This window comes from Orycteropus afer, unplaced genomic scaffold (assembly GCF_000298275.1).
Source record: "Orycteropus afer afer isolate SDZICR_OR568_19922 unplaced genomic scaffold, OryAfe1.0 scaffold00048, whole genome shotgun sequence".
Classification (NCBI taxonomy): Eukaryota; Metazoa; Chordata; class Mammalia; order Tubulidentata; family Orycteropodidae; genus Orycteropus; species Orycteropus afer.
Genome location: NW_006921635.1, coordinates 12,186,531 through 12,211,050, shown reverse-complemented (window position 1 = coordinate 12,211,050; position 24,520 = coordinate 12,186,531). Strand labels below are relative to the sequence as shown.

The 24,520-nt window shown below is 38.0% G+C and overlaps 1 protein-coding gene across 1 annotated transcript in view; it reads left to right on the top strand.

Annotated features, from left to right (window-relative positions):
* The window catches only part of TAOK3 (TAO kinase 3), a 110,246-nt gene that overhangs the window by 32,313 nt on the left and 53,413 nt on the right, over positions 1–24,520 (top strand). The window contains exons 8-11 of the mRNA XM_007938208.2: positions 4,930–5,023; positions 6,439–6,520; positions 16,834–17,001; positions 23,841–24,047. Coding sequence (XP_007936399.1) covers positions 4,930–5,023; positions 6,439–6,520; positions 16,834–17,001; positions 23,841–24,047 — 551 coding nt within the window. The remainder of the gene's footprint in view (positions 1–4,929; positions 5,024–6,438; positions 6,521–16,833; positions 17,002–23,840; positions 24,048–24,520) is intronic.

Genomic DNA, 24,520 nt, shown 5'->3' with positions numbered 1-24,520 from the left:
AAGGAGAACATAAATATTGTTGTTATGCAGTTTCCTTGCCTAAAATTTTCTTCTTCGCCATTAAGCACCCACTTTTTAAAAAAAAATCTGTTAGTGACAAATGCTGTGATAGCTGTTTTGAGGGTCTAGGTTTAGTTTTTGAAAGCTGCGTTTAGTTTTGTTGTTTCATTTAGAAACACTAATATTATCGATTAGGAGCTCTGGTGGCATAGTGCCTAAGGCATTTGACTGCTAACCAGAAGGCTGACGGTTCAAATCCACCAGCCACTCCTCAGAAGGAAGACTGGGCAATCTACTTCCGTAGAGATACTGCCTCAGAAACCCAAGGAGGGGTCACTATGAGTCGGACTCGACTTGATGATAGTGAGTTTGGTTTTTTTAATAAGATGCACAGGGTTTTTGGAGAGGCACTGTGGCCTAGTGAAAAGAGGCTTTGGAGCGTTACAGGACTGGGTTGAAATCCCAGGGTAACCACTTATTATATGACTTGGCTTCGTCATTTAGCCTAGCTGAACCTCAGTTTCTTCAATTGGGAAATAGAGACAATAATGACATACCATTTATTATGAGAATTATGAATAATATGAGTAACATACCTAAGGCCATGAGTCCCTGGCACATAGTAGGAACTCAATAAATGGTGGCAGTTATTATTATTATTACCACATTGTTAGTAAGAAATCTTTTAACTTTTCAGAGACTATTGCTTACCCTTTGATCTTCTTTATTAAAATGAAACTCAGTCTGGATGCTGTGACTTCGCTATGTCCATCACCTTCATTGAACTGATCTTCCTGAACCTTAATCTCATATAACACAAATGGAACATCCACAAAAATGTGATCATTATTTTTAATCTAAGTAGAAATCACTATTTTTTTTTAATTAGTTAGCTTTTTTTTTTTTTTAATGCTTCTACCCCTTTCGTTTGAGAAAATACGGATTCTATATCACAAGGTGGTTTCCAGTTTCTATTCCATTGTTTATATAGCAGCTTCTGTGCAGACTATTACATTCTACAGTAAAGGTTGACAAACTTTCTATAAAGGGCCAGATAGTAAATATTTTGTGGTTTGTAGATCCTACAGTCTCTATCATAATTACTCAAATTTGCTGTTGTTGCATGAAAGCAGCCGTAGACATTAAGTTAATTGATGGGTATGGCTATGTTCCAATAAAACTTTATTTACAAAAAAACAAACTGCCAGCTGAATTTGACCCATGGGCTATAGTTTGCCAGCCTTGGTCTATACTATTCTGGCCTAGCAATGAGCCCTCTCACCATGGGTAAGAGTATTTATATAGTGCATCTAGCAAAGTACTTGAACATAAATGAAGCCATCTGAAGCTAACATTTAACTTCCCAGACTGTGGAGCTGTGCCATGGTTGGAATACCTTTAATTGTGTGCTTCTCTACTAGAGTGCCTCTCCTGTCTCATGTCAGGCTGTCCTTTTGTCTTGTTCGCTGGCAGAGTGCTTGCTGCTGATGGAGCTTCCCACTCCCGTTTCTAATGTGAGCTACTACCTTTCTTATTGCTGTTTAATTGGGGCTTTGTTGTTGTTTTTTCATCTTCTTTTTCCTAAATTTATTTTCCTTTTCTTTAGGTCCCGTTTCTCTGCTGTTTCTCCCATGCAACTCAGTATTCTTCTGAGCTGCTTATATTTTATACTTTTTGCCAGTAAGTGAAAGAAAACATCTGTCCTCTTGATAGTGGATTGGTCCATCAGACAGTATTTGACATAATCCCCAAGTCTTAGTCTCTTCTCAGTCATTTTTGTGACTGCTTTCTGCACAAAGATTCTTCGTTGTTGTTGTTGTTGATAAAGTTTCCTCTTTGACTTTACATGCCTTATCTTCATTTTTTTTAAAAAACAAGTAATTTTGGATCATCTACTGTGTACCAGGTGCTGTGTTCAGCACTGAGGGATGCAAAGATGAACATAATAGACATTGTTTCTGCCTTCATGAAGTTTAGCAGAAAGAACACACATAAATCAAAAATTACTCCAGTAATTAATTCTGGTTGCAACATATGGTAAAAGGGAAAGGTATAATTTACAATGACAAAATCTAAAGGGAGAACTAGTCTGAGAGGTCAAAGAAGACTTCCCTGAGGAAATGACTATAAGAATTTAATAAGCCTCCAATAAATATATGTAAAATTAATGAAGAAATGAAATGATGTTTAAGCTAAAACCTGAAGGATTGGCAGGAATTAGATAAAAGTTTAGGGAGCAGAGGGGCGGGAGAGTCCAGAGAAAGGAAACAACACATGTGAAAGGCACTGAGCTTCCTCCTGCAGGGAGGTGACAGATGCTGTGAGAAGGGGACAAAGAGGTTTCCACTCAAAATGAGGCGCTAGAGGTAGCCAGGGCCATGTTAATGAAGGCCTAAGTCAGCGGTTCAAACCCACCAGCCACTCTGCAGAAGGAAGATGGTGCGATCCAATTCTGTAAAGATTTACAGCTTCACAAACCCAGCAGGGATCACTATTAGTCGGAACTGATTTGGTAGCAGTGAATTTGAATCAGACTCATAGCTACCACTCCTTGGGTTTCCAAGGCGGTATCTCTAAGGAAGTAGATTGCCCAGTCTGCCTTCCAAGGAGTGGCTGGTGGGTTTGAACCACCAGCCTTCTGGTTAGCAAATGCCTTAGGCACCACACCACAAGAGCTCCCTCGTACACTGATAGGGCCTCATTAACATAAAAAAGAAAACTTTATTCCTAAATGGGATTACAAACACAGGTATATAAGAATAAGGATTACAATATTTAGTGGTGGTGTTGGGGTTGAGGGGGTTGAAAAATTCAGTCCATAACAGTAAGTGTAAAGTATCCCATTGAAAGGTCAATAAAAATATGTGTAGAATCATATGCTGTCACATGCCAAAGGTATAAGCGATCATTTGGTCAAGACTGTATGAGACTCTTACGAAGCATCACTGATGGATACTTTTGCTAAGTATCTCTGACTTGAATGTCAGTGACTTACAGCTCACGACTTCTCAACATTGTCAATTCTAGGGCTTTTTGGGGTTTTTTTGTTTTTCTTTTGTTTTTTTTTTTTTGTTGTTATAGTAGCTTTTCACAAGTTCTTTTATGAGTGAAACTGCCTTCCCTGTAACTTCTACCCTTAGTTCTTGCCTTGTTCGCTTTCTTAGAACGGCATCAAATAAGTCTAATTCCCCATTTTAGCAGTGATTAATGAAAGAATTTTTACTTAAAAGCCAGGATTCTTTGGTGACATCAGATGTCAGATTATGGATTAGAAAGTGGGACTATGTATCTGTTAGAGTCAGCAGTGTAGGGAGTGATTAGGAAGCGGGACTATGCATCTCTTAGGGTCAGCAGTGTAGGGAGTCCCGGGGTGGCACAATGGTTATTATATTTGGCTGCTCACTGAAAGGCTGGCTGTTTGAATCTACCCAGAGATGTCTTGGAAGAAAGACTTGGCAATTTACTTCCGAAAAATTAGCCACTGAAAATCCTTGGAGCACTCTGACACACATGGGTCACCATGAGTCACAATCAACTGGAGAGCAACTGTCTTTTGTTTTATTTTTGTTGTTGTTGAATCGAGGTAGAATGAGATAGTAGCTTTACCTTCCATGTCATGTTGTTTTTGTTGTTTGTTTGCGGTCGAGTCGGCCCCGACTCATAGCGACCCCTCCTTGGGTTTCCAAGGCAGTATCACTACGGAAGTAGGATTGCCCAACCTTCCTTCCGAGGAGTGGCTGGTGAGTTTGAACCGTCAGCCTTCTGGTGAGCAGTCAAGTGCCTTAGGCACTATGCTACCAGAGCTCCTCCATGTCATAATACCTAACAAATAGCATAGAATTAAGTGTGCTCAGAACTAGAATGTTGTTTTTTTCATTTAGTCAAATAATGGAACCCCTTATATGTGAAGCATCTCATTCATATTCAGGGGGAATAAATAAAAGAGCAAGAGTATTGGGGTTATAAGAGCTTGCTCTTAAAGCTTATGATTTCTTTCAAGAGAAAAGATTTCTATATTTGTGTCATTGCAATAGTTAAGAACCTACCAAAGGAGAACTATGTTGTTGTTGTTATTGTTATGTGCCGTCGAGTTGGACCCGACTCATAGCAACCCCTCCTTGGGCTTCCGAGGCAGTATCACTACAAAAGTAGATTGCCCCATCTTCCATCTCAGGAGTGACTGATGAGTTTGAACCGCCAGCCTTCTGGTTAGCAGTCAAGTGCCCTAGGCACTATGCTACCAGAGCTCCCTAGGCCTTCCAAAAGAGGTTGTGATAGCCTGGAGTAAAGTAAATCCTCTATTAAGAAATACCTTACTCGCTGAGCTTCTCTTTAGAATGGGTTGGACCAGGCCTTGCTTGTTATGTATCCTCCTCTTCCTCCCTCCCACTTCCCCTTTTCCCTTCCATCCCCAGCAGTCCGTGCTTGGAGGAGCTTTCAAAGAGTGTTTATTGAATCATTTGACCTCCCATGCTGTTCTAGTAATGTTTAAGACGCTCCATTCCATAGTAATCTTTTTTTCTTTTTTCCCTTCATTCTATTTTTCTGGGCTTTCTCAATTTTTAAATGAGGACGTATTTCTTTTTATTTAAAAATACACAAAGAAGTTCATACCTATTGTGGAAAGATATTCACACCTATTGTGGGAAGACCAGCAAAGGCCTGCCTTTTGAAAACATGTGAAACAATCAAGTTTTCCTCTCACTCTCTTGAAATGGGTCTGTTAGGAGCTTTGCCAGTGTACATTGAGAGGATCTGCAGCTTCTGAATGTCTATCCTGGGACAACCTCAGAGATTAAAATAAGTAGATTATGTGGCATGATGACAGTAATAAGCTATTGATTTAGCAGAATCTTCTCATCGTTCCTATTTCTCTGTCCACATGATTTCTTTCAAGAATTGCTTTATTTTTCTTTCATCTTCTTCCAGCGGAACGGAAGCCCCCTCTTTTCAACATGAATGCAATGAGTGCCTTATATCACATTGCCCAGAATGACTCCCCAACGTTACAGTCTAATGAATGGTAAGACTCTGCCTTCGTTTTAAATCTCTAAGAAAAATCACCATATGCATTTGACATTTTTCATTAAATTACATTTTAAATATCTTACCTAGAAAGGATTTCATTCCTTCATTGTGTTTTCATAAATGACACTGATGCTTTACAAGCATCTACTGTCTGTGCACACTCATATTTTGTATTTAGTTCTGCCTCACCATCACTTACACTGTGCTCTTAATGAGTGTAGTAACTGAAATTCTGTAGGGAACTTGCCCTGCTACCTTCCTAACAAATCTAGTGTCTCAAGTCATGATGGTCTTGTATTGATCCTTGCAGCTCTTATCACTTCTCAGTAGAGATAAAGACTCTCTCTGATATCATCATTATTCCACTTGTCGTTTTTTTACTAAGTATGTATTTAAATGTATTGAGATAGAACATATACTGTCTGTTTAGAAGATACATTGTTCCTTGCTGAAGAGTCTGACACTTTGTTAACTATTTGGGCCACAAGGCTTTTATAGAAAAGGAGTAATTTTGAAGATGAGAGGACAAAGTGGAATTTTCAAAAGAGGAAGTGTTTCCATTCAGACAACATTTTCCTGGGTTCTCCATCTTCATGGTTCTCTGTGTTTCACATTTTATTACCTGCTTATAAGTGTGGGTGGTGGATAAGTTACTAACTGGGGAAGAATATAGACCTGAGACTATGAGAATTGTTATCTTTGGAGAGAAAAATGTATATTAAAAAAACCAAACCAAACTCCCTGTCGTCAACTGGATTCGACTCACAGCGACCCTTCGTTGGGTTTCTGAGGCGGTATCTCTGCGGAAGTAGATTGCCCAATCTTACTCAAAAGGATGCTGCCTCAGAAACCCAAGGAGGGTTCTCTATGAATCAAATCCATTCAGTGGTAGGGAGTTTGGTTTGGTTTTTTTATATACATTTTTCTCTCCACAGATAACAATTCTCATAGTCTCAAGTCTGTATTCTTCCCCAGTTAGTAACTTATCCACCACCCACAACTTACAACCAGGTAGTAAAACGTGAAGCGTGGAGAACTGAAGAAGACAGCGAACTAGAAGTAGGCTGTCTGAATGGAAACACTTCCTCCCTTGAAAATTCTACTTTGTCCCTATTACCTAGTATTTTTTATTTCCTGATATGAATTATGATTTGGCCTTACATCTTTAAATATTAAGATATATTTCTATCTTGACTAACTTGAAATTGTGTCCACATTCATTATCTAAAAGAGTTAATGTTAGAAACCATAGAACTTGAAAATGATCTAGTTCTTCCGATACTCCAAAATATTTTAAAGACCATCTCCTAAAAATGTAAAAATTTTCCATAAATGAAAATTGTTTTGACTAATCAGTGTGCTTTATAGACCCTGATTTTTTATTTCCCTTCTATGTATTTGCACACACAGGACAGACTCCTTTAGGAGATTTGTTGATTACTGCTTGCAGAAAATACCTCAGGAAAGGCCAACATCAGCGGAACTATTACAGGTAATTTTTCAAATTGATATTTGAGGAGGAGGATTAAAGTCACATTGTAGTGGAATATAGTAAGTCATTCCTGTGGCAGCTCATCATGACAAGCTGAATTAGAACCTGCTGCCTTGGCATTTACCCAGAGACAGTAGCTCAGCATTGAAAAGAACCAGATTAGCACATGGTATGTATTATTTGCCCTGTGGGTAGTTTTTTTGGAGTTTTTTTTCCCCCCACTATTTTTCTTGTTTTTCCTTCTTTTTGCCTTATGACAAAGAATACTTTTCCTTCTTGCTCTGGTCATCATTGTGATGTTCCTATGATTTAACTGTATGAACTTTGCTGCTGTTGTTGTTATGTGCCATTGAGCTGGACCCGACTCAGAGCAACCCCTCCTTGAGTTTCTGAGGCAGTATCACTACGGAAGTAGATTGCCCAACCTTCCTTCCGAGGAGTGGCTGGTGAGTTTGAACCGCCAGCCTTCTGGTTAGCAGTCTTGTGCCTTAGGCACTACACTACCAGAGCTTTAATGCAGTGCTATCTCAGAAGAGAGTGTATTACTGGATCAAATGCCAACCCTGGGATTTTCAGTTAGGTTGTTGCCAAATCTTCAGGCAGTGAAGATATATGATACATGTTTAAAGCAGACATAAGAATGCCATGTTAGTTACAGTCCTCTGATTTAAACATTATATTTTTGAGCATCTCTTTTCAAATAATATTTTCTTAAAGAATATATACATAAGAGGTGTATTCTATCAATATCACTGAGGTATGTAGTAATCTTTTTAAATACAAATACTTTTTATTTGGTGCAAGATAATGCAGATTTCATTAACCTTTTTCTTTGTGTTTCTCAACCCTTTATTTATTTATTTATTTATTTATTTATTTATTTTTGTTTGTTTCCTCTCTAGGTTGTTTAGATTTTGCTATTGAGCAATTTTTGTAAGAAAAACTCAAAGGGCTGTATTGCCTAACTTTGTAAGGCTTGAAAATGTCAGCTCCCTTTCTACTTGAAGATCACTTGACGAGGCCAAAAATTCTTGGTTTACATTTTCTTTCTTTCTTTTTTCATGACTCTGTGAACATCATTCTACTGTTTTCTGGCTTTAAGTGTTCCTGAAGAGGTTTAGATCTGAAGCCAACTGGTTTTTTCCACCCAAACATAAATTTCTTTTTCTTTGTGGGTAGCAGGCTACATGAATATGGTGATAGAAGTAACAGAGCAAAGAGTCTACCTTAATCTTTGGCGTAGAGCCATCACATGTTCTAGATATGAACTACTTTAGGAACCTTAGCAACATCTCCATATTTCTATACAGAAAAATCACATCCAGAACAAAACCAGACACATAAGATAGTATCTTTATTATGTTGAAGTAGGCAAGGTTTAAGGAGAAAAAAGGAAACAAGAAGCACTACTATAGTAGGAAAAACATGATAAATTTGGCTATATTAGAATTAAGGTGAAAAATCAAAGAAGATGCTACAAGGATTCAAAGATAAAATTTTAGGGTAACAGACAACATAAGGATATAAAAAGCAAGTAGGCAGAGGCAAAGAAATGAAAGAGAAAAATTAAAACATAACAAATTAAAACCATAATAGAAGCAACAGTCTAATAAACTCAACTGAATAGTCAGGTACATAGTAAATAGGCTTATGGACATAAAACGAAGTTAAGTGCAAGAGAAAGAAGTTCTAAAAATGATCATAGAGAGGATACATGTGGAGGATAAGAGAGGTGATCCTGCCCTCGTGTAGCTTATAGTCTAATGAAGGAGTAAGAAAATGAGCAAATAAATAAATGATATAATATCAGGTGGTGGTAACTTCTTTGCAGAAAAATAAAGCAGGGACAGGGACAAAGAGTGACAAGGATAAAGAGTAATAAGGGGTTAGGCGAAGCTTTTCTAAGGAAGTGGCACTTGAACAGAGCCCTGAAGAGAGGGATCCTGAGACTGGTCCTCCGTGATGAAGAAGTCGTGTCTTGGTGACCTTACTGAATTCTAAGGACAGAAAGATTTATGGAAGCAGGCTGGAAAAATGTATTTGTGTGATTTATTTTGATTCATTTTTTTGTTGTGTGATCTGATGACTCTACACCAAAGGAGAATAAAATGAAATCCTTTTGCCCTGTTACTTCTGCCACCATATTCCTATGACCTGTTACAAGAAGGAAAAAACTTACTCTTTTGGTCACAAAACCAGTTGGCTTCAGATCTACCTCTTCAGGAACATTCAAAGCTAGACAATACTAAAATAATGTTTACAGAGTTCTAAAAGAAAAGAAAATGTGAACCAAGAATTGTGGGCCCAGTTATAAAGGCAACTGACATCTTCAAACCTCACAAATTCAGGCTTGAATTTTTCTTGAAAAACCTGCTCAGAAACAAAATTCAGCCAATCTGGAGATGATACAAAATGAAAAAAAGAGGAGAAGGAAGTGGAGAGGTGGAAAGGAAGAAAAGAAGGAAGGGAAGGAGGGATAAAGAGAGGGAGGGGATGGGAAAGGCCTTTCTAAGGAGGTGGCATTTGAGCAGCACTTTGAAAAGAAGGACCATGAAACTGATCTTCACAAGTTTAGACAATGAGGAAAGGAGGGAGAGAGGGAGGCTTATGGACTGGAGAAACTGATAAGCGGGGCTGGGGATTAACAGTGAATTTAAATTAGCAAAAAGCATTTTTATTTATTTATTTTGCATGGGTAAATAGATCATACATTCTTCACTTTATTTTACTTAGGTTAAATAATTAATTTTTTGAAATAGGTAATACAAACAACAAAAAGTAAAAACACAGTAGGATCTCATTTCCATTCCAGGCCCCTCTCTAGAGTTAGCAACCACTGTCACAAATATCCAGAGATATTTTGTATGTATGGAAGTAATTTATTTTTACATAAAAGATAGCAAACTATGAACATTGTTCTACCTTGATTTATTTTACTTTATGGTATGTATAGAATATTGTTTCATATTATTACATGCAAAGCTACTTCGTTGTTTTTAATGGCTGTGTGGTATTCTCAGATGAACCGTAATTTGTTTAAACAGCCCATTTAGTTTTCTAATCTTTTGCGACCCAAACTATGATGAAATTAATATCCTTGAACATACATCATTTTGTACTTGCATAAGGATATCTAAAGGATATATCCTTCGAAGTGGAATTACTCATCAAGGAGTACATAGACTTTAAGTTGTTGTTGGGTGCCGTCAAGTCGGCTCCAACTCATAGCAACCCTGTGTGCAACAGAAGGAAGCACTCGCTGCCTGGTCCTACACCAGCTTCACAGTCCTTGCTGTGTTTGAGCCCATCGTTGCAGCCACTGTGTCGATCATCTCATTGAGGGTTTTCTCCTTTTTTCTGACCTTCCACTTTACCAAGCATGATATCCTTCTCCAGGAAATGGTCCTTTCTGATAGCATGACCAAAGTAGGTGGGGCAAAGTCTGGCCATTCTCGCTTCCAAGGAGCATTCCGACTGCACTTTTTCCAGGAAAGATTTGTTAGTTCTTCTGACAGTCCATGGTACTTTCAGTAATCGTCCTCCAGAGAGGATATTTAAAGTCCCACTAACAAAGTATGAGTAATGAAACTTCTTGGACTTTGCTAGACAGATCAATGAAAAATTTATTTCACTGAAGTTTTAATATGTATTTTTCACTATGAGTTACGTTGAACATCTCTTACATGTTGAAAAGCCATTTCTGTTTTCTTTTCTGTGAACTCTGTTGTCTTTGCCCATTTGTCTATTGGATTGTTGGTTTTTCCTTATTGATTTGTAGCAAATCTTACACATATGTTTCCCTACTTATTTATCTTTTGATGTTCTTTATGCTGGGCATCTGTGTTTTGGTGGGTGAGGGCAGAGTGTCATATAGATAGTTGTTATAAGGAACCAGGAAGAAATCCAGCTCTTTTTTCACAGTTAGCTGTCTGTTGTCAGGTGCCATCAAGTTGGTTCTGATTCATAGTGGCCCTGTGTAAAGAGAACTAAACATTGCCTAGTTCTGTACCATCCTCCCAGTCATTGCTGTGCTTGAGCCCCACGTTACAGCCAGTGTGTCAGTCCATCTCGTGGAGGTTCCCCCTCTTTTTCACTGACCACCCACTTTACTAAGCATAATATCCTTCTCCAGGGGCTGGTCTCTCTTGACAACATGACCAAAGTACGAGGGGCAAAGTCTCACCATCCTCACTTCTGAGAAGCATTACGGCTGTATTTCATCCAAGACAGATTTGTTTGTTCTTCTGGTAGTCCATGGTATTTGCAGTAGTCTGCACCAACATCATAATTCAAATGCATCAATTCTTCTGCAGTCTTCGTTACTCATTGTGTGGCTTTCACGTGCGTTTGAGGTGATTGAAATACCATGACTTGAGTCAAGTTTCCCTTAGTCTTCAGAGTGATGTCTTTGCTCTTTAACACTTTAAAGAGGTCTTTTGCAGCAGATTTGCCTAATGCAATGTGTTGTTTGCTTTTGTGACTGCTGATTCCATGGACATTGACTGTGGATCCAAGTAAAATGAAATCCTTAACAACTTCAGTCTTCTCCATTTATTATGATGTTGCTTGTTAGTCCACTAGTGAAGATTTTAGTTTTCTTTATGTTGTGGTGTAATCCATACTGAAGGCTGGAGTATTTGATCTTCCTCAGTAAGTTCTTCAGATCCTCTTGACTTTCAACAAGCAAGGTTTCGTCATCTACATATTGCAGGTTGTTAATGAGTCTTTCTACAATCCTGATGCCACATTCTTCTTAATATAGTCCAGCTTCGCAGATTATTTGCTCAGCATACAAATTGAATAACTATGGTGAAAGAATATAACCTTGACCCAACTTTTCCTGATTTTAAACCATGCGGTATCCTCTTGTTCTGTTTGAATGACCTCTCGGTCCTCGAGAGCACAATTAAGTGTTCTGGAATTCCCATTCTTTGCATTGTGATCCATAATTTGTCATGATCCACAGAGTCAAATGCTTTTGCATAGTCAATAAAGTACAGGTAAACGTCTTTCTGGTAGCCAAGATCCATGTGACATCAGCAATGATATCCCTTACTTCACGTCCTCTTCTGAATCCAATTTGAATTTCTGACAGTTACCTGTCAATATACTGCTAAAACCATTTTTTAATTGTTTTCAGTAAAATTTTGTTGTGTATCATATTTACGATATTGTTAGATAATTTCTGCATTCTGTTAGATCTCCTTTCATTGGAATGGATACAAATATGGATCTCTTCCAGTGGATTAGCTGGTTACCTGTCTTCCAAATTTCTTGACATAGACAAGTGAGCACTTCCAGCATTTTATCTGTTTGTTGGAACATCTCAATTGATATTCCATCAATTCCTGGTGACTTGTTTTTTGCCATTTCTTTCAGTGTAGCTTGGACTTCTTCCTTCATTACCATTGATTCTTTTTGTAATTGTGATCTGGGTACAAGTTTAAAGGGCAAATTTGTTTTCCATTCAACAGTTCACACACATTTTGTTTTGTGACATTGATTGCAATCCCCACAATGTAACAAACAGCTCTCTTCCCACTTCCTCCCTGTGGTTACCCTTTCCCTGTGTCCTTCTTTCCTGTGCATTCCTGCCCTCTGAGCTGTCTTCCTGCACAAATGCTGGCCTTGTGATCACCTGTGCTTCATTGTTCTAAGGAGTGTACCTACCTGGTATGACTGTTAACCTTGTAGGCCTGTCTGTTGTTGTCTGGAAGTTAAACCACCAGAGTGAGTTCAATTTTAGGCCCAAAGGGTAACTAGGGGCCATAGTCCCAGAGGTTTCACCAGTCTCTATCTGACCAGTAAGCCTGGTCTTTTTTATGATTTTGAGTTTTGGTCCACATTTTTATCCCATTCTATCCTGGATCCTAAATTTTGATCCCTTTCTGAGTGGTTGGCATTGGTAGCCAGGCATCATCTCAGCTGAGGTTCCCATGGTCCACTAGTCCCAATACCATCAATTCTTGATCATATGCTATCTCCTGAACTGGCTGAACATCAACAAATTCTTTTTGGTGTAGTCACTCTGTGTATCCTTCCATCTTCTTTTAATGCTTCCTATATTATTCAATATTTTGCCCGTAGAACCTTTCAATATTGTAATTTGAGGCTTAAATTTTTTTCTTCAGTTCTTTCAGCTTGAGAAATGCTGAGCGTGTTCTTCCCTTTTGGTCTTCTAGCTGCAGTTCTTTGCATATTTCATTATAATATAGTTAGCTATCTAGTTGTTTCCAAATATTTTTTTAATAATCCATCTTTTCTTCACTGATTAAAATGTCTCTTTCACATTTAAATAACCTTGACTGAATTAAGGTACAATTATAGAAACAGTTAAAGAATAGAATATAAATGGTAATAACATTGACAATGTAAAAGTAAAAATGTAACTACAGAAATTAGAGACTGAAAAGAAAAATGTACTAATTCTGCTATCAAATAAGGTGGTCAGTAATATTATTTCAAGTTGAAACATATAGTTTAAAAAAATAAAAATAAAATAACCTCTTAAAGGTTTTTCATTTTTTTTTTTTAATTTTAAAGGATCATTTTAAAGCTCATAACTCTTGTTAAAGAAATTGAAACTGAAGTTAAGCAATTATTTTACTTCACTCTCTTTTACTTCTGTTAAATTCAAGTATACTTTAATTTTATTAATTGTCCTTAAAATTATCATTTATAAGATTACCATTTTAAAGTATTTCTAGAAATCCGTTGTTCAGAAAGATAAAATGTTTAGAATGATATTCCATGAATTAACAATATTTATTTCTGAATGGTAGAATTTGGGGTGATTTTCTTTTACTTTTTTCTGTGCATTTTATTTTATTATTTCGGTATTTAAAAGCAAACATATTACATGTACAAGAATAATAAAGCCATTCTACTAAGAGGGTCCAAGAACCTTTAGACTGTAGGGGTGGCATAGAAACTTGATTGTAACAGGTCAGGGACGAATAGAGGAAAGGAAGTAGAGGCAATGAGTGCAGATGACCCCTACGCTATGGGGAACAGTGATAAGCTGACATTACAGGCAGAAAGAACAATGTGAACAAAGCATGGAATGTGACTGGAATTATCTAGAATATATTATGCATTGGATAGGAGAAGAGGAAAAGGAAGAGGAGTTGACTGGATTTGAGCCTAGAACTACAAACAGAAATCTGGCTGTAAAAGGCTGGACCCTATCATGAAGGCAGTAACATGTCAACATGTTAGTTGAGTATATCAGTTAAAAATAATAATAATTAAAAAAAGACTGAAACAGGTAAGGTCATAATTACCTCATGCAGTAAGAAGCCCAGAACACTGAGAAAGGAAATGTTGTAAACAGTTCAGAGTTCTAAACAGTTCATCAATGTTGTCATCAACCCAAGCTCCTTCTGTCTTTTTGCTTCACCCTCCTTTGCAAGTAGCTTTTGTCTTCTTAGTCACAAAGTGGCTGCTATATCTCCAGTACTCAAATTCTTATTCCAGGCATGAAGTGGATAAAATGCCTTCTCCTCATGTTCTCTGACTTTTTATTCTAGAAAATAAGGCCTTCCTTAGAGACTTCTCTGTATCTCATTGACCAGCAGTCTGTCACATTGTTTAACTGTCACTGCAAACAAGGCTAGCATTCAACTATTTCACTTTCTTGTGCTTACAGTAGGGGAAGACAAGGAAAAGTGGTTGGAGTGGGGACGAGTGGGCTACTCTATCTTAGTTCAGTATTTTAGACAGATATTATGGTAGTAGAATATCACCAGAAAACAAAACCAAAAGCAAAGACACCTAAGTGGCTGCCTAGCTGTTCCACTAATTAGCATTATAAATCACTTAACTTCTTTGGACTTAAGTTTCTTCACCTTGAAAATGAAAGGATTTCTAAAGCCATTCCTACTCCAAAAGTCTGTAATCCTAAATCATAGCTTGAAGTTTACAAAAAAACTGATTTGTTCTTGTATAATTGCAAGCACCGGAGTAGCAAAATAATTTACTTTCTCCCTTTCTTTCTCATCCTTGAAATGTGCAGACTACACTTGCTTCTGGGTATGGTGTTTCATTTTCAGAAAAGACTCATTTCAGAGGAAGAGATTTTCTGAAAACACGAGCAAAAGCCACAAGTCCCGTGACAGCAGAATCAGAGTGAGGAATACAAGACGCATAGATTGTTTTTCCCATGAGGGTTCTGTTTCTCATTTATATTTGTTTGAATTATAAAGAAATGAAATCCATTCCATCATCTAAGGCCTACCACATTATATCTTACTTTCCCAATATCCTCAAATCATAATTTCACATAAATGAATTTTCCACATAACTGAAACTTGTCCTTTAAAAAACAAAACTTCTCACTCCCACTTTTTACTAATTTTTGTAGAAATTTTGCCAAAATGTGTGATGTACTTCCCTGCCTTCTTAAAGAGAGCATAATGGACATGATTTTGCTTCCTGATGGCTCTCAGACGATAGTATACTCTGGGGTCTGTCTCTGCTAATTAGTGCTGCTACAAGAGAAATGCCACAAGTGGGTGGTTTTAACAAACAGATTTATTTTCTCACAGTCTGGAAGGCTAGGAGTCTGCATTCAGAGCTGTAGCTCTAGGGGAAGGCTTTTTCTCTGTCAGCTCTTGGGGGACAGTCCTTAGTTCCTTTCATATGTAGACTCAGCATTCTTTCGAGATCTTCATGTGTCTTGGCATCAGTCTTCCCTGGATCTAGGAAATTTTCAGCACAGGGACCCAAGGTTCAACACACTCTGCTCCAGGCTCTTCTTTCTTGGTGATGGTCAGACCCCTCCTCTCTATTTAATCTCCCTTATAGGTGGCAGAGTGCCTAAGGCATTTGACTGCTAACCAGAAGGTTGGCAGTTCAAACCCACCAGCCGCTCCTTGGAAGGAAGACTGGGCAATTTACTTCTGTAGAGATACTGCCTTGAAAACCAAAGGGGGTGGGTGGCTATGAGCCGGATTCAACTGAATGGCAATGAGTTTTGTTTTTGGTTTTTTATATCTCAAAAGAGATTAACTCAAGATACATCCTAATCCTGTAGATTGCATTTTGCCTCATCAACATAATCATCTCTAATCCTACCCTATTAACATTATAAAGTTTAGGATTTAAAACAAATAGAGTAATTACAGCAGATCACAAAATGGAGGGTAATTACATCAGATCAAAAACTGGAGTATAATTACGTAATACTGAGAATCATGGCCTACCCAAGTTGACACATATTTTGAAGAGACACAATTCAATCCATAAAACTAAAAAAATCTAACTCAGTGCCGTGGAGTCAATTCAACTCATAGCGATCTCTCCTTGGGTTTCCGAGGTGTTATCACTACGGAAGTAGATTGCCCAATCTTCCTTCCAAGGAGTGGCTGGTTAGCAGTCAAATGCCTTCTGGTTAGCAGTCAAATGACTTAGGCACTATGCCACGAGAGCTCTCATGACAGGGTCTAAAAGGGTTATATAAGGGGCATTTGCCCTCTTGAAGAGAGCCCACAAACCTTTGTTCATTTTTATTTGTTTGTTGGATAGGTATGTTAGCTATGCCATTTCTCTCTCTCTCTACTGTCAGCTATCAGAGAACTTTCAAAGGGACCCTTCTCTTTGCACTGGGTAGCCCTAGGACTCTAATAGTTATCAATCTATTCCCCACTCCTACTCCCTGTTAAAACCTGCTTGGAGCTGAGAAGCCAGGAAACTAGAATATGTGTTAAAGAAAATTGGTAATACTGAGCATAAGGGCTGTTTATAAAAGAAAAGTTTTGTGAAATTTGGGATCATTATTCCTACTCCTCAGAGGCCATTTTCCCTAATTTCTGGTTGTACAGCTCTGTAAAGAGGAGATGAAGTTGCCAGAAATCTGACCTCTGGATAAATTGAAGAGCTACCATATTTTCAAGCATAGACTATATGACCACAGAAATAGAAAATAAAATATATACACAAGTGTTTTTGAAAGGGTAGTGTATGTGTGTTTATTGGGGGCAGGAAGCCTGCAATGGGGCATTGCTGCAAGCATATCTACTATTATTTATAGCCATTGTTATTCATTTGTATGATAAAGTAAGCCTCGAGTATTCTGATGTAAACTTTCAGACAAATTCCACAAAATGGGGCTTGAGGAAGAGGAGAAAAATGTATTTACTACTTTATGAAATTTATGCAATATGGAAAGCTACATCAAAATCATATTTTATAATTTCTATAAAATTCATATAACTGTTTATGTTTCTTCATTTACTTTCATATATACATTTTGCACCTAAAATTATAGGAGCAGAATTCATTATCAGAGTCTGTTTTTTCTTCTCCTCATTCAGCATGACTTTGTTCGACGAGATCAGCCACTACGTGTCCTAATTGACCTTATACAGAGGACAAAAGATGCTGTTCGTGAACTAGATAACCTGCAGTACCGAAAAATGAAAAAAATCCTTTTCCAAGAGACACGAAATGGACCACTGAATGAATCACAAGAAGATGAAGAAGTAAGTTCAATTTATTTCATCAGGTACTTGTAGGGTGCCTACTCTAGGAAAGAGTTCTGGCCTGGGCACTATGGAAAATACTTTTGAGGACAAATATGTAATTGATGTTCTCTACCTTAAAATACATGCAGAGTTGCAGAAGAGATATTCATAAAGTAACTCTTACATAAGGACAAATTGCTAACCAGAAGGCTGGCAGTTCAAACCCACCAGCCACTTCTTGGAAGGAAGGTTGGGCAATCTACTTGCATAGTGATACTGCCTGGGAAACCCAAGGAAGGGTCGCTATGAGCAGGGCCAACTCGACAGCACATAACAACAACAACAGCATCAAAGGTCTTGTAGGTGTATCGCCACACACAGGTCCATGGGGGGAGAAAATAAATCTGCTGGATTAGTGAAGGTTCTGTGGGGGCATGATGTGCTTGGTCTTTGACTGATGGACATGGGTGTTTTAGAATCAAGAAAAATACTATGCTTTAGGAAGATTATCCTGGCAACAGAGTGTAGGATAGATTCAAATGGATGACATCCTGAGTAATAGTCCATCCAAGAGATAATAAAGGCAGTGTGAGTGGAACTGGGGAGAAAGGAACACTTTTGAGAAACATTGTAGAGGTAGATTTGACAATACATGAACTCATTGAAAGTGACAGTGACAGATGAGGAAGAGTTTAAGATTACTCTGAGCATTTGAGCTTGGGTTACTAAAAGGATGTCAGTACCAAGGACAGAGAAAAAGACAAGGGAGTAACAGTACATCTAGGATGATTTCAGTTAGTGCCTATTGAGTTCAAGGTTCCGACATCATACGGAACTGACATACTATACAGATGGGAATTTTTCAAAGGGGAAACAATTTCTTGGTTTCTCAAATAACTGAGGAAGTATTAATTAAGGGCAAAGGTGATAACGATTGGGATACCCAAATGGCATTGTCTAGCAGTAAGGAACTCTGGTGGCATAGTGCCTAAAGCATTTGACTGCTAACCAGAAGTCTGGCAGTTCAAACCCACCAGCCACTCCTCGGAAGGAAGATTGGGCAATCTACTTCCATAGAGATATGACCTCAGAAACCCAAGGCTATGAGTTGGGTCTGACTCAACTTCAGTGAATTTTGTTTGTTTGTTTGTTTTAGGAATTAGTTGGGAAAAACAACCTACAATATAGGATAGAGATCTGGACAAAAGGTAGCTGGTTGGGAATCGAAAGCATTAGAATGGTAATGAAACGGGGGGGTTGGATATAGAATAAGAAAAAGGAGACATGGGAGATAAAGCCATCACAGATATTGAGAGAATACACAACTTCAAGGACAGAGCAGCCAATACTATCAGATGGGACAAAGAGGTCAAATCAGACAAGGATAATAACAGTGTGAATCAGATTTTATAATTAGGGCATCCTTGGAACCTTAGTGAAAGCAGTGTTACAGTAATAGGATGAATAGTGGATTGTTGTGGGTTGTGGAATAAATGTGAAGTGAGAAAGCAGAGACAGCAAAAGTTGATTGTTTTTAAGATTCAGAAATTTGTCTAAGGAAAAGTAAGAGATGGCAGGAGGTAGAGGGGTTCATAAATATTGGGCAGCTTCTTCATATTTATATAGAGTTGGGAAGGAACCAGGATAGAGGCATTGATGACAGAGGAAAGATAAGTAATTAAATAAATAGAATTTCAGGACGTGGATAAAATGGGAACAAGAGCATAGGTGCAGGAATTAGCCTTGAACAAAAGAAGGAGCTCCTTTTCCTCTAAAACTAAGTAAGAAGGAAGAAAGGAATGAAGATTTTTTTTTTTAGTTTTTTTAATAGAAAAGAAAACATACCATATCAATAATTATAAAAATGAAGTTCAGAAAATGGAATTGAACTATAAAACGCTTTATTGCCTGTATGCAAATGATCCCCTTTAATTGGGAAAATAAATCTATTTTTAAGATATTTATTATCTATAAGGGGGTCTGGTGGCACAGTGCCTAAGGTATTTGACTGTTAACCAGAAGGTTGGCAGTTCAAACCCACCAGCCACTCTGGAGAAAGAAGATGGGGCAATCTACTTCCTTAAAGAATTACTATGTTGGAAACCCATTGGGGGTCGCTATGAGTCAGAATTGACTCAGTGGCAGTGGGTTTGCTTTTGGTTATTATCTATAGCTTTGAATTATCCAAATTACCTATGCCAGTGATTCTTTTCATTTTCATGGCTAAGAAACAATTCATTGAAGTTATGTATATACATATGCATGCATACATGTATGTACACACATGAATATACATATACAGGCACATATGTAGGTATTCCCTGGGTTATGAACGTCAAACTTACATATAACCTGTAGTTATGAGCAAACCCCCATAAAGTCTATTATAATAAAAAAATGGATGCTACTTTATGATGTATTCTTGTTTTTATAAACCATTATTATTATTACTATACAAAACATTTGGAAGGAAGGTTGGGCAATCTACTTCCATAGTATTACTGCCTTGGCAACCCAAGGAGGGGTCGCTATGAGTTGGGGCCGACTCGATGGCACATAACAACAACAACAACAACAACATACAAAACATTTTTATTTTTATTATTACTATATTATGATAAAGATGTTTAGTGTATATGAAAGTATTTGTTTAATGTTTTTATACAAGAAAGGTACACTATATGCTTACACTAACACGAACATCCGTCACTTGTCTGTCAGTTTTTTGTACTGTGGTGGCTTGTGTGTTGCTGTGATGCTGGAAGCTATGCCACTGGGATTTCAAATACCCAGAGTCACCCATGATGGACAGGTTTCAGCTGAGCTTACAGGCTACGAAGAGGGATGGGACCATTCACTTCTGAAAAGGTTGGCCAGTGAAAACCTTATGAATAGCAGTGAAACATTGTCTGATATAGAGCCAGAAGGTGAGCTCCCATGTTGGAAGGCACTTAAAATACGACTGGAGAAGTGCTGCCTCCTTAAGTAGTTGTTGTTGTTATGTGCCGCGTAGAGTTAACCTTAATTGTGTGGAAGGAGTAGAGCTTTTGGGACCATCATTTGCTGATGAGGCATGATTTGAAATGAGAAGAAATAGCTGCAAACATCCTTTAATAATCAGAACATGGAATGTACAAAATACCAATCTAGGAAAATTGAAAGTGGTTAAAAAAATAAAATGGAAAGCATAAAGATCCATATTCTAAGCATTAGTGAGCTAAAATGGACTGGTGTTGGCCATTTTGAGTCAGATAATCGCATGGTCTACTATGCTGGGAGTGACAAACTGAAGAGGAATGATGTTCACATTCATCATCAAAAAGAACATTTCAAGATCTGTCCTGAAGTGCAATGCTGTCAGTGACAGGATAATACCAATACACTTACAAGGAAGACCAGTTAATACTGTTATTCAAATTTATACACCAACCACTAAAGGCAAAGATGAAGGAATTGAAGATTGTTACCAACTAATGCAGTCTGGAACTGACCAAACACGCAATCAAGATATATTGATAATTACTGGTGATTGGAATGCAAAAGTTGGAAAGAAGAATTATCAGTATTTGGACAATATGGCCTCAGTGAAAGAAATGATGCTGGAGACTGCATAATAGAATCTTGGAAGACCAATGATATTCCTGCAAATACCTTTTTTCAACAACATAAATGGCAACTACACATGTGGATCTCACCAGATGGAATAAACAGGAATCAAATTGACTACATCTATGGAAAGAGGCAATGGAGAAGCTTAAATCATCAGTCAGAACAAGGCGAGAGATGACTGTGGAACAGGCCATCAATTGCCTATAAGCAAGGTCAAGTTGAAACTGAAAAAAACTAAGATACATGCATGAGAAGAAAAATATGACCTTGATTATATCCCATCTGAATTCAGAGACCATCTGAAGAATAGATTTGACATATTGAATACCAATGACTGAAGACCAGACAAGTTGTGGGATAACACCAAGAACATCCTATATGAAAATAGCAAAAGGTCATTAAAAAGACAGGAAAGGAAGAAGGGACCAAAGTAGATATCAGAAGAGACTCTGAAACTTGCTTTTGAATGGAGAGTAGCTAAAGAGAATAGAAGAAATAATGAAATAGAGGAGCTGAACAGAAGATTTTAAAGAGCATCTTGAGAAGACAAAGTAAAGTATTATAATGAAATGTACAAAGACCTGGAATTAGAAAAACAAAAGCATTTCTCAAGCTGAAAAACTGAAGGAAAAACTCAAGTTTTGAGTTGTAATATTGAAGGATTCTATGGGCAAAATATTGAATGATGCAGGAAGCATCAAAAGAAGATGAAAGGAATACACAGTCACTGAACCAAAAAGAGTAAATCGGCATTTAACCATTTGAAGAGGTAGCTTATGATCACGAGCCAATGATATTAAAGGAAGAAGTCCAAACTGCAGTGAAGGAATTGGCAGAAAATAAGGGTCCAGGAATTGACGGAACACAAATTGGGATGTTTCAGCATGTGGATGAAGCACTGAAGGTGCTCACTGATTTATGCCAAGAAATTTTGAAGAGAGATACTTGGCCAAATGACTGGAAAAGGTTCATATTTATGCCCTTTCCAAAGAAAGGTGATCCAACAGAATGTGGAAATTAACAAACCATTTCATTAATATCACATATAAGTTAGATTTTGCAGATGATAATTCAAAAACAGTTGTCGCAGTATATTGACAGGGAACTTCCAGATATGCAAGCTGGATTCAGAAGAAGATGTGGAATGGGGAATGTCATTGCTAATGTCAGATGGATCTTGGGTAAAATCAAAGAATACCAGAAAGATGTTTACCTGTATTTTATTGACTATGCAAAGGCATTTGACTCTGTGGATTGTAACAAATTATGGGTAGCATTATGAAGAAAGGGAATTCTGATACACTTAACTGTGCTCACGAGGACCCTGTACACAGACCAAGAGGCAGTTGTTGGAATAGAACAAGGGGATACTGCATTGTTAAAATCAAGAAAAGCATACACTAGGGTTGTATCCTTTCACCATATTTATTCAATCTGTAAACTGAGCAGATAATCCGAGAATTTGGACTCTATGAAGAAGATTGTGGCATCTGAATTGCAGGAACACTCATTAACAACCTGTGATGTGTAGATGACACAACCTTGCTTGATGAAAGGGAAGGTGACTTGAAGCACTTACTGATGAAGATCAAAAACTACAGCCTTTAGTGTGGATTACACTTCAACATAAAGAAAACAAAAACCCTCAAAACTGGACGAATAAGCAACATCACAATAAGTGGAGAAAAAATTGAAGTTGTCAGGCATCTCCTTTTCCTTGAATCCACAGTCAACGTCCATGGAAGCAGCAGTCAAGAAATCAGACATTGTAATGCACTGGGCAAATCTGCTGCCAAAAGACTTCCTAAAATGTTGAAGAGCAAAGATGTCTCTTTGAAGACTAAAAAGTGCGCCTGACCCAAGCCGTGATATTTTCAGTTGCCTCATATGCATGTGAAAGCTGGACAATCAATAATGAGGACTGTCAAAGAATTGATGCATTTTAATTGTGGGGTTGGAAAAGAATATTGAATATGTCGTGGACTACCAAAAGAATGAACAAAGCTGTCTTGGAAGAAGTACAGCCAGAATCTTCCTTAGAAGTGAGAATGGCTGGACTTGGTCTCACATACTTTGGTCATATTTTCAGAAGGGACCAGTCCCTGGGGAAGGGTATTGTGCTTGGCAAGGTAGAGGGTCAGCAAAAAAAGAGGAAGGCCCCCAATGAGATGGACTGACACAGTGGTTGCAACGATGGACTCAAGGATATCAATGATGGTGAGAATGGCACGAGGCCAGCCAGAGTTTCATTCTGTTGTACATAGGGTCACTATGAGCTGGACCAACTCAATGTCACCTAACAACAACAAGACAAATATTTGACTCACTGATACTAGATACGAACTGTACCTAACTGTTGTGATTTAGGTATGAATTCCACTTAAAGATTTGACTTAAAGAGAGATTTAGGAACAGAACTCATTCCTAATCCAGGAACTGCTTGTATGTATATATTATAAATTTATGTGTATACACACACACACATATAGTGGGGTCCTTTGAAAATAGAGGTTTTTTGGAGCTAAATTGCTTTAATTATATTATTTAATCTTATAGCAAAAGATACCCCACTGTGATAAATTACATGTTCAGATTATATTTTACCACTTCTCAAACAGTGGTCTTTGGACTCATAGGGCTGTATACCAGTATTATTTACCAGGTGTATTTAATATGATTTCAGAGGTAAGCATGATAAAGTTTCTTGAGGGAGGTGGAATTTAATTACCTGTCCAGCACAGTAGAATCAATATCCCTGTTTAGTCACGAAGTTACTCCATAGTGGCTTGCAAAGGAGCGTTCTGCGTGTCAAATCCTGGAAACTCTTTTCACTCAACTTTAGTTCCAAGAAACCATTGTTATTTTGCAAATATCCTAGAGTGGTCAGCAGTCTGTCTTTAGCACCTTGAAGTTCCTGAAGGTCTCTTACAAACCTGGCCTGATCTGCCTACTGAATCACGAGACAATGACATGATAGCTGTGTATGAAAGGGGAAAGCCCTAGGATAGCAGCATTTGGAACCTTATGACCCATGTCCAGAATGGCCCCTGGGGAAGGCAGAGAAGTGAATTTGAAATGTCTGAAAATAGTGGAGGAGTAGTGGAGCCACTCCATAAAAAGTTTATCTTTGCAGATTTGGCAGAAAAGCAACTTGGCACTGCAGAATTGAGTGTGCTTAATAGCTTAGTCAATGGATTGGTGTTTTATCTCCAGTCATTTTTTTTAACCCCAGTGCCCCATTTTTATAGGACAATGAACATGGAACCAGCCTGAGCAGGGAATTGGACAGCCTGGGCAGCAACCATTCCATCCCAAGCATGTCTGTGAGCACAGGCAGCCAGAGCAGCAGTGTGAACAGCATGCAAGAGGTCATGGATGAGAGCAGCTCTGAGCTTGTCATGATGCAGGAGGACGAAAGCACAATAAATTCCAGTTCTTCCATTGTGCACAAGAAGGTAGGTTTTGTGGTACCCTTCACAGCTCTTGGCGTCATCAGTCATGATGAAACTAGCTCAGGTCATACAGCATCCCAGCCTTTTTGTTACCTCCTTACAACTGAAATGTGGAGCTAAACCTAGCCCTTGATAGTTCTCTTACGGTCAAAATGAAGAACTGGGCAGACTGTCTCTGTGCCTGTTTCTTCATCTTCCTCTCTCATTATTTGAATGTCCACCACCACCAATAAACAAAAAGAAATAAATCCATAAATTTTTAAGTCAAAGAAACCAGTAAGTCCTTCCCCAAACCAATAACCTTAACACTGCAGATGTTAAATTCTTCCTGAGTAAAACCTTTGGCTATACCCTTTTAGAAGTATGCTCTTTCATAAGTATGTTTCTCTACTTTTTTTTTTTTTTATTAGGATTTGGGTGAAGATTTACAGAGTAAATTCACTTTTCATACAGCAGTTCACATATACTTTGTCTCA